At 34.3% G+C, this 10,746-nt stretch overlaps 3 protein-coding genes across 3 annotated transcripts; 2 read left to right on the top strand and 1 right to left on the bottom strand.

Moving 5' to 3' along the window:
- The first annotated feature begins 521 nt into the window (after window positions 1-521).
- Window positions 522-4,920, top strand: LOC148190724 (uncharacterized protein At4g13200, chloroplastic). The gene is made up of 3 exons (XM_088102502.1): window positions 522-800; window positions 1,595-1,755; window positions 4,554-4,920. Exons 1-3 carry the CDS (start codon window positions 605-607, stop codon window positions 4,758-4,760), a joined length of 564 nt encoding a protein of 187 aa, XP_087958628.1. The 5' UTR covers window positions 522-604; the 3' UTR covers window positions 4,761-4,920.
- Window positions 4,921-5,046: 126 nt separating this feature from the next.
- Window positions 5,047-6,460, top strand: LOC148190723 (uncharacterized). Its single transcript, XM_088102504.1, has 2 exons — window positions 5,047-5,954; window positions 6,031-6,460. The coding sequence occupies exons 1-2, from the start codon at window positions 5,778-5,780 to the stop codon at window positions 6,331-6,333; spliced, it is 480 nt and encodes a 159-aa protein (XP_087958630.1). The 5' UTR covers window positions 5,047-5,777; the 3' UTR covers window positions 6,334-6,460.
- A 345-nt stretch (window positions 6,461-6,805) lies between these two features.
- Window positions 6,806-7,676, bottom strand: LOC148190722 (uncharacterized). Its single transcript, XM_088101517.1, has 2 exons — window positions 7,474-7,676; window positions 6,806-7,379 (listed from the first exon to the last, which is right to left on the bottom strand). Exons 1-2 carry the CDS (start codon window positions 7,671-7,673, stop codon window positions 6,806-6,808), a joined length of 774 nt encoding a protein of 257 aa, XP_087957643.1. The 5' UTR covers window positions 7,674-7,676.
- Between the last annotated feature and the right edge of the window lie 3,070 nt (window positions 7,677-10,746).

The following is a 10,746-nucleotide window of genomic DNA, read 5'->3' as shown; positions in this document are numbered from 1 at the left end:
GTCTCCTACGAGATAATTTAGTGGTAAAAGGTCATCCACACCTACTAATACAATGTCCGAGCTTGATGTCGATAATCCTATCACCGCCGCTACCCCATTTACCATAGTGATTTCAATCTTCACAACAAATCAGACCTTACCTTCCTCACTTAATTGACAACCATAGTGATTTCAATCTTCACAACAAATCAAACCTTACCTTCCTCACTCAATTGACATGGTCAAGCCATTTAATTCATTATGGCATATGTGGGGGCAATATAGACAATGCCAACATTACAATTTTTTTAATAATTTAATTCTAAAAATGTATTAATGAATTTTCAATTTAATTATTTTATATTAACCAATATAAAATTAATTAGGAAAATCATAATTTTGTTAAGTAAATTTTAATTAATGAATTAAATTATTAGAAGATACTTTTAAAAAGATATAAATTGTTTGTTTGTATTAGGTAGCACTTTCCCGACAAGTAATTAAATAATGCTCTTTGTTTTTAGTTTCTTAGTATATCTGTAACAAAATTTCCGTTCAGATCTTTTGACAAGTGGGGTTGAACAAGAGCGGCACAGCAAGAGAGAGAGAGTGTGTTTCTGAAAAAATGATCACTGTACTTCCACCTTCACCGTTTACTACGTTGTCCAAAACCAATGTTTCTTTTTGTCCCTTATTTTCTTCCAATTCCGTTGTTCCCTCTTCTTCCAAATCCTCGCGCATTGAACTTCCCCGCAAAAGGGGTTCTCAAAACACTGCACTTCGATGCAACTGTAGCATCTGGCCCGGTGGCCCTGGCTCTGGTACACTATTGTTCTTTCTTCTTTTTAGCCCTTGCACGCTGATGTGTTTTTCAATGATGTGAAAGGGGTTTTTGTTTATTAATATCAAGTTCTGTACTTCATGGGTGGCTGTTGTTTGATAAAAAAATTCATCCTTTCTGCAGTTTGTAGTAGCTTATATTCTTAGAGAGATATGTTTTTTCTTCTTCTTTATATTCCTTTAATTTTGTAAATCCTTAAGGCGTTTTATATTGAGAAATGGTTTCGTGGGGACTTATGAATTTCAAGAATGTCCATTATTTATGGGGTCCGATTCTGTTTTTGCCTTTTAGATGTTAGAAATTATTTCTTAAAGCAGTGTTCTATAACTAATTTGTGGATAGTAAGAGAGGGGAAAAAAGATTCAATATTGTCAGGTAACTGAGTATCAGAAAACTGAAAGTAGAAACCAAAAACAAGATGTTTTGGATTATGTTTTAAACTTTGAAAAACTCATTTCTTTTGAAAACAGTTTTCAAAATCTGCCTTTTTGTTTTTAGAAAATAGAAAACGATTTTGAGGAATAGGAATCAAGCAGACCCTTAGTGTATGCATTCAGTTTCTTCACTTATTTTCTAATAGTAATGTTTCAAATAGTATATAGGGTTAATGATAATCCATTCTCAAGGATTTACTTTTTCAAATCTGTAGTTTATGTTTACATACTGGTAAACAAGTAGTTTGCAGGATAAATTAGTCCACTTAAAATTCTCTATCTGTGAGATGTTGTTTTATTATATTTTCTTTCTCAGTTAATAAGTGAGTGAATCATGCAGGTGACAGTGATAGCAGCAACAGAAGCATCCTGGATGCATTTTTCTTGGGAAAAGCTGTAGCTGAAGCACTAAATGAGCGCATTGAATCCACAGTTGGTGAGATTTTGAGCACCGTTGGTAGATTGCAAGCTGAACAACAAAAGCAAGTGCAGGACTTTCAGGTTTGGAGCTGTTTAAACTGGCATTATCTTTTGCTGGATTTATGCAATATGTTGTCTCGTGTTTTCCTCATGACTCTGTAAACAGTAATGCTTGCCTATTAATTTGTATCTAAGTCTATTAATTGGAAAGTGATCTGCTTTAAGATTTTATGTGGTAACATGACCCAGAACGCACCCTCATGCATGTCCTTTCTGACCATAAATTCACCACCCTTGCTAATGTGTGGGGAGCATGTGGAACAATGACAGCCTTCCAGCCTTCTATTGTCGTGTTTGCCTTGTTCTTCCGAATACACCCTGCGTGATTGTGGCTCCATTGAACTCTGTTTAGTGGTCTGATGTCTTTCTCTCTCCTATGATTATAATTATTATTCTTTTCCCAAATATCAACAATGCCTTCTGGCGCCTAATCAACATCTAAAACATATTCTCCTATATTTTCTAAGTATATTGTTCATATTGAGAAGATGGACCGGTTTAACTATTCAACTTGGGCTTCCAAAATCGAGTCATGTAATACTAAAAGTAATCCAAAATGGAAACATTGCTAATTGCATGGAAAATCCCTTTGTTCACCCTATATTGTCAAGACACGTACTTGAGTCACTGTTGCTCCTATACTACCAACTTATCAGCCTTGCATGATTCCAACAACATTTGAAGACTTTATCAAATGATGAGGCTCACCAATCTATTGGTAACACTAACTTGGTGGCACACACTAATGACTCATGTGCTCAATGCACCTACTGTTGAGTCACCGTTGCTCCTATACTACCAACTGATCAGCCTTGCATGATTCCAACAACATTTGAAGACTTTATCAAATGGTGAGGCTCACCAATCTATTGGTAACACTACCTTGGTGGCACACACTGATAATTCATGTGCTTGTCTCCCTCAATCTCTCTCTCTTGGTCTTTCTATCATTGACTATGGTGCAACTAATCATATATCTATTAATTGTCTCTTTTCTCTTTTTTTACTACTAGTGACAATTTCCCACTTTTATCACTACTGTCAATTGTTCACAAACAAAAGCTTGCGGCTTTGGCACTACTGGACTCCTCTATCTCTTACTGTTGACTTTATTCTTTATATCCCTACCTGTCCTGTCCTTTTATTTTACTATTTGTCACCCTATTGACCCAACCCCATGATGTTATCTACACCTTCATTAAAAGTAATATTGCCTTGCAAGACTAGATATCAGGCAAATGAGTGACGTTGTATATGAGTCACTTAGTCTTTGCTATCTCTTTTTGTCACCATTGGTATGTGCATTTGTAGTTGTTCCAATGATGATTCATACACAATTAAGACATCCTTGGTTGAAAAAATTGCAAAAGATGGTACCTAGTTTAAAACAATTGTTTAATTAAAATTCTGACTCATGTCATTTGAGAAAGCATTTTTGCCAGTGTTTTAACAAAAGAGGTTTGTGTCCTTTTTCTTTAGTTCACTTTTATCTTTGGGGTCTTTCCTGTGTTGTTACACATTTTGAGTTTAAATATTATGTTACCTTTATGTTGAATATTCTAAACTTGATAAATTTTTTTTTCTATATTTAAAATTTTTCTAGTGAAATCAAAAACACAATTTGGTATATTGATTTGTATTTTTCATAGTGATAATGTCCCATGACTATCTATCTCACCATTCTAGTAGTTCATGGCATCCAAGGGTATTCTTTGTGAATGTTCATATCCTCTTTGGTTCACATATTAAAACTATTTGGTTCACATCTTTTTCACCGTCATATTCGAAACCGTTGGGGGAATAGTTTAGTAATAACATGTTATCTCATTAACTCAGAGTCATCATCCGTCCATAATGATAAGGTATTGGCACTTTATCTTTTTTCTTCATTCGCCTCTAAATACTCTTCCTCCATGTGATTTTAGTACCACATGTTTTGTATATAATCTCATGCCTGGTCGAGATAAACTATTTCTTCAGTCGTTCAAATGTGTTTTCCTGGGATATTATCGTTCTTAGAAAAGGGTATTGATGTTTTTTTCCGGATGTCTCTATCTTTGAGCCTGTCCCATACTATACATATGTTCCTTCTAATGAAGACACATGCAGTCACTTTCCCACCACGATCAATCTTCTTTGCATGATCCTTTCCTTGACACTATCTCCATGATCCTGGGTGTTGGTAGTTATACACTTAAAACAATTTCGGATCGTAAAATTCTCTATTATAAAGCTTGTATGGTTGCCATAGGATGTACACAAATCCAAGGACAAGATTACATTAGAACTTTCACTTTTTTTACCAAAATGACATTCATTTGTCTTCTCTTCTCAATGGAAGTTATTCATCATTGGGCTCTATTTCAACTTGACATGAATATGCTACATTGTGATCTTGCTGAAGAAGTTTAGTTGCCCACCATATTCACCGAGCTGCCAAGAGAACCAAGGATCGATCATATTATATGTTCCAACTCGAGAGAGTGTTATAATTATAGAAACAAGGTGCAAATCCTTTATAATCAAAGAATATTTAGATTATATATGTATTATTAGAAACATTTTAGTTCATTCTCGTTTCATATCTTTACTATCAGAGGATATTAAATCTATTATATTGATGATGCCTTTTCAATATAACTACAGTATCCGTGTTATCTAGCTTCTCGCACATAAATGTTACATTTTGAAGTTGATCAATTTCTTTGCATTTTGAGGTTGATCAATTGCTTTGCATTCCATTTTCTAGCTTCTACTACTTTCCCTGTAGATGTATATACCTGTCTGTTAGCTGTTAGAAAATAATAATGCTCATGCAGGAAGATGTGTTGGAAAGAGCCAAAAGAGCAAAGGAAAAAGCAGCACGTGAAGCTATGGAAGCACGAGGACTCATTTCAAAGTCTGCAGTTGAGACAAACATTGCAGATTCAGACAATTCTAAAACTTCAGATTCTGCAATAGATTCAGTCACTTCTGTTCTGACTACTGATGCATCCGTAGAAAATACTGAATCTACGGATGAATGATCCATCCTTTTGTATTGGGCTCTCAACTTTTGACTAATTTATACTGAATTTGTTTTATGTTTTATTATTCAATAGATGAATCATAACTTTTTCATTATTCCATCTCTGTCTTCTGGATACATATATTTTTTTCAAGAGACGAATAAAATCAAATTCTCTATTGGATTGTTCTTGTTTGTTCCATTTGTTGCAACAAAATTTGATTTCACTATGTTTTGAGATATCATTAGTGACCAAGCTTCGGAAAGTTGGAATGTTACAATGGGTTCATGAATAGTCTTCTATCTAAAATTTGTTGTGGAAGGGCACTTGGTCTTTAACTATTGATAAAGTGATAGAGCTTTGTTTCTTAAATATTAAGGTTTTTTGTGAAAATTTCAACATTTATTAGTATTTTTTTAACATGATCTGCATGTCAAAAGTCTCTACCCTATCGAAGGTTCAATATTTTACATCAGGAATCGAGAAAGCAGCATTAATTTTATGAGCAGTCACGTAGAGAAGATATTATTCGCTTGTCTCGTCATTTTTATCCTTGTCCATTACTATATAGATGATGAGACCCCCAAGAGTTCTCATTATTGCTTTTGTAAGTCTGCACCTCCTAAAGTTTTCGAATTATGCAATTTTGAAGTTAAAAATGACTTTTTAAATTGGTTTAAACCCTTCGTTGGTCCTCAAGTTTGTATGAAAATCTCAGTTGGGTCCTCAAGTTTTTTTCTGTCTCAATTGGGTCATATTTTTTGTAAAAGTGAGCACATTTTGCCATAACCGTTAAGTGTTGTGAAACGGCGTTAAAATGGTGTGAGCTGGATTTTTCAATTTACGGACGTGGCATTGTGCATTAAAATTGACTGTTTGTTGTTTTTATCCACGTAGGCTACGAAGCCCTAACATTTAAGGGCATCCCATCTCATCCAAAGTATATTCTCCTGTTGGAGAGGATCGTGTTTCGTCTTGGTGAACCAGAGGTGGTGTCTTACGTCTTGGGCAAGCACTGTTGAGGAGGTGGTAAGGATGTCTCGTTCATCTTCCTCTTGCCAATGTTTGGGTTCGGCCATGCAACGCAGTAGTGGCAGTGTTAGGAGCTTCGATGGAAACCCAAGATGCCTCTGTGGTCACAGTGCAGTGTTTCGTACTGCGAGAACCCCTAAGAACAAGGGGAAAAAATTCTGGGGTTGCCCTAACTTCAAGGTCAGTTTGATATCACAATAAATCTATGTCTATTTATTTGGGTTTTGACGAAGGTGTGTGTGTTGGTGTTGAACAGGGTGGGAGTGGAGAATTGGTTGGTTGCAACTTCTTCAAGTGGTGCATTGACGAAGGAAATGAAGGAAAATGGCTGAATGTAGAAGAAAGGACTGATAGTGAAAGAACTGAAGAAGTGGGTGTGATGAGCATGGAAGACAGTGTGTTGCAAATGGAAGGAACATATTGTCCAAAGATCAGACTGGGTTGTATAGAGAAAAGTTTAGTTAAGTTAGATAAGTGGTTTAAATTGTTGGTGGGGATGATCTTTGTCATATTTGTTTTGAATGTAATTGTATTAGCAATGTTGGTGAAAGTTGGTTGATGCTGTGTCATCTGTGATCAGATTTCAAACTTGGGTTATATGTAATGTGTTTTTTATTAATGTTATCAGACTTGAAACTTGGCTTATATGTAATGTGTGTTTTATTAATGTTGGTGAGTTATTACAGTGATAATGTGTGTCATTTAATTTCATTCAATTGTATTGTTACTTTAAGTGGAATAATGATAAAGCAATGAGCAATAAAGTAATGAGAAATAAAGTTGATGAGTGATAACAAAATTGGGCAGTAATCACTTTCTGATAACCACAAACATTGTATTAGATGATAACAGAAGCTGTTCAATTGTCTTAGATGATAACAGAAGCTGTTCAAAATGATAACAACATTGTCTTACATATCCAAAATACATCATAACAATACATTTGCACAGACTGTGTTCAAAATGATAGAGCAAACATTTGATACAAAATATAAATTTAGGATCAGTACATTAGATCATTGATCAGTACATCATTCATCAGATAAAGGCATAGTTGCTGGAGGTTGGGTGACTTGAGAAGATTGGTCACCAATAGGAACATGTGTTGCTGGAGCTTGGGTGACTTGAGAACATTGGGCTGTAGGAACCTCTACTGTTGGAGGTCTTTGTGGACAGCCTTTTCTGTTGTGTCCAAGTTGTTTGCAGATGCCACATGTTTTCCTCTGGCCACCCTTTCTTAATTCACTGTTATTCTTCTTCAACTCCCACTCCTCTAGCCTTCGTTTCTTCTTGGGCCTTCCTGGCATTGTCCTCTTCTTTGGTGGTAATATATCTGCATAGGGTGTAACATCCCAGACATGTTGTCCATTGATAGGGTTAATTATTGTGTTGTAAGTCTCTTCATAAGTAGACTTCCTAAACCAGTTGCCAATGTATTCTTCTGCATTTATATTCAAAAACTTCATTGCAGTGATGGCATGAGTACACGGAATGCCAGTAATTGCCCATTTTCTACATGTGCAGTCCATGGTGTCAATATTCACAACAAATTGCTGACCAAATTCTGAAAGATGTTTCACTTCAAATAATTTTTCTCTTGACCACCTGTATGTAATACACAATTGAAAACACAATTAGATGGATCACAATAAATGGAAAGAAAGTTAACATGAATGGAAACACACATCATAAAAGTTACCTTGGTAACCAATGTCTAGTTAACCAGGACTCCTTTTGAAATCTGCTAAAAATCTTGGGGCATATTGAACCTTGATATGATGTGATCTTTGTCCTGTTGGCAGCCCATCTCTTCATTATGTAAACCCTTATGTCTTCTAACATGGTAATAATAGGCTTAGACCTACTATCGACTAGCACACTATTAAAGGCCTCACTCATGTTGTTGACAAGAGTGTCACATTGTGATCTAGAGGTGAATCTAGATCTTGACCAAAACCTGGGATAAGTGAATATAAGTAGTCAACTATGTGTCATGGCAAGGAAGCAAATATTGAAATATGGTTAAGAGTTAATAACTAGAAGACTTAATGCATACCTAGGTGGGATGGCAATCAGATATTTTAATGCGTCATCCTCACCCTCAACCATTTTTCTTCCTACTGCAGTATCATCCAGACCATCACCCTCCTGGGCATCCCCCTCACCCTCCACCATTTCTCTTCCAACTTCAGTATGGACCTCAACATCACCCACATCACCCACATGGGTATCCCCCTCACCCTCCACCATTTCTGTTTCAACTTCAGTATGGACCTCACCCTCATGGGTATCCCCCTCACCCTCCACCATTTCTGTTCCAAGTTGAACATCACGAACAACCTCAACCTCCTCCACTTGTCTTGCAACATCACCTTCATCATTAACTTGACCACCAACCCAATCAATCATTTCTATTATTTCTGGTTCCATCATATTATGAACCACATACAGATGAACTTCATCATTTAACCTAGCAATGTTCAACATGTGCATGGCACCCCTATCATCAGTTAATAATTCTAACCTATCTGGGTGCACAGACTGACCTCCTAAACCGTACCATAACTCTTTGATGTCCAGATGACCTAAATCTTTGACTGACGCTACTATGCCAAAATAGCTAAACAAGTCTGGATCACAAGACCATTCTGCTCTCTCTCCTTCAAAGCTTAAGTTCCCATTATCATCACTCACAAAATTTCCAGAATGGTGGACCACCACCTTAATACGTTCCTCATCCATATCAACAACTTCCTTTTATAACCTGTACATTATGGGGGTTAACAAGTGTTTCGAATATTACACTGCTACAACTACGGAAACACTCACCCACTAACTAAACACTCACTCATTAACTAAACACTCACACCGACAAAGACAGGGGGACAGGGAACAAAGTAACATCCCCACTAACGAAACACTCATAGACACGGGGACCACTACAACTGAAAAACAATTCAAGAAACAAAATTTGGGACCACTACAACTGATAAACAATGTAACAATTGAACATGCAAAATGGGGACCACAAAGCATTATAAAAATACATACAGACCAAGACAAAAACCCAATTGTCGAAGACCACAAATCACATGCACTGAAACACAAAACCAAAGACGAAACGAGGTATCTTACCTTAGTCGCCTCAACTATTAGCTGCCCTCTTCGTCTTGTTCAAGATTGGAGTTCTTGTTCGTCCTCCGCTTCGTCTCGCAACAACCAAATTAAATCCCCAATTCCAATTTTCAAATCCCTAATTCTGATATACCTAATATGAATAAAGGGTTGCCACATCACCACTATTATTTTAAACAAAACAGTCCACGTACTAAACCCTAAACACGTCACCACATTCTCTGTGCTCCAGCTCACACCATTTTAACGCCGTTTCACAACACTTAACGGTTATGGCAAAATGTGCTCACTTTTACAAAAAATATGACCCAATTGAGACAGAAAAAAACTTGAGGACCCAACTGAGATTTTCATACAAACTTGAGGACCAACGAAGGGTTTAAACCTTTTAAATTCTATGATTTGGAATTCAAAAATGACTTAGGACTGCAAGAAGTAATTTTTTTTTTTCATTAAAAAAGGACTTTCAAAGTATACAATTTAAAAATAATTTCAGACTGTGTAGTTTGGAAGTAAAAATAATTTTCGAATTATGTAATTTGGAAGTATTTTTTTTTAAAAATAACTTTCGAAATTTAAAATCTGAAATTTAATTTTGTATTTTAGATTATATAATTTGAAAATCATTTTTACTAATTTGATTTTTTTTTCAAATGACTTTTGAATTATATAATTTGAAAAAAAAAATAGATTATTCAATCCAAAACAAAAAAAATGAATTGTACAATCCAAAAATCAACAAATAACATCCAAATTATACAATCTAAAAAAACCAAAATGGGAAAAGAAATTATGGAAGTGCATGAAGAAAGCTATAGATATACAAGAAATTGCTTCATATTGAATGACTTTTGATGGGAGAAGATAGAAAAATTCTTTTTCGAAAGTAGCAAGTTCAAAACAATATTCCAAATAGTATATCATTTGCAATATTTATTCAAATAACATGGTTTGTAATTCACGGTATTATCGAGAAATTGAGTTTTGACATTCATTTTAATTCATTATTCTCGTTAAAATAGGTTGGAACTTAATTCTTCGAAAGTTGAATTTTAATGTAATTTTTAAAAATTTCTTTTAGAAATTGAAATTGTGGAATTTTTAAAAATTATTTTATCTAAAATGTATACAAATTATTTAAATAGATTAGTGTTCATTAAATAATAAATATATATTCATTATTAATAAATTTATAAATTTATTTGTCTACTTTGTAAATATTATTGATTTGTTTATTTTTTTAATTTGAATTTGAATTGTCCCAATATTTTAATAAATGATCATTTTAGTGTTTCTTTATAGAGCTTTGCATCTCCTGTTCTTGAAGCGAAAAAATAATCATATAATCTAAAAAAAATAGTATCAAAATAGGAGGATTAAACCAAAAACCATGTAAGCACATAATGCAATATTAAGAAAATATAAATTTGGACAAATCGATGATATTTCTAAATAATTCAATCCCACACATATAGGTAAGAGGATAAATAAATTTTTTGAAAAAATCTTTTTGAACTACGAGAATAATTGATTATAATTTATAATAGTTTATTATTGACAACCATTGAAAAATATAGAGAAAAAGTTTGTTTAAGAAACACTAAGGGAATAATATATTGTTGCTTGTTATTATTGATAGAGTTAACTTGAATTTTCATATTCTGATCTTAATTTTGAAAATGACTTTTATATAAAGAGGATGAGTTCTCATGTGCGATAATGTAAAATAAGTTAGAAAACTTGAGAACTTTAATGGATTTATTAATAATATTAGATGTTTAATATTAGATGATAAGGTTTTGCTTATGTTTTTAAGTAAAGCTGATCATCTTTTGTG

Source organism: Vigna umbellata, chromosome 11, assembly GCF_029865625.1.
Source record: "Vigna umbellata cultivar VRB3 chromosome 11, Vumbellata_1.0, whole genome shotgun sequence".
Classification (NCBI taxonomy): Eukaryota; Viridiplantae; Streptophyta; class Magnoliopsida; order Fabales; family Fabaceae; genus Vigna; species Vigna umbellata.
Note: the sequence above shows the minus strand (reverse complement) of the source record. Positions and strands in the feature narration are given on the sequence as shown.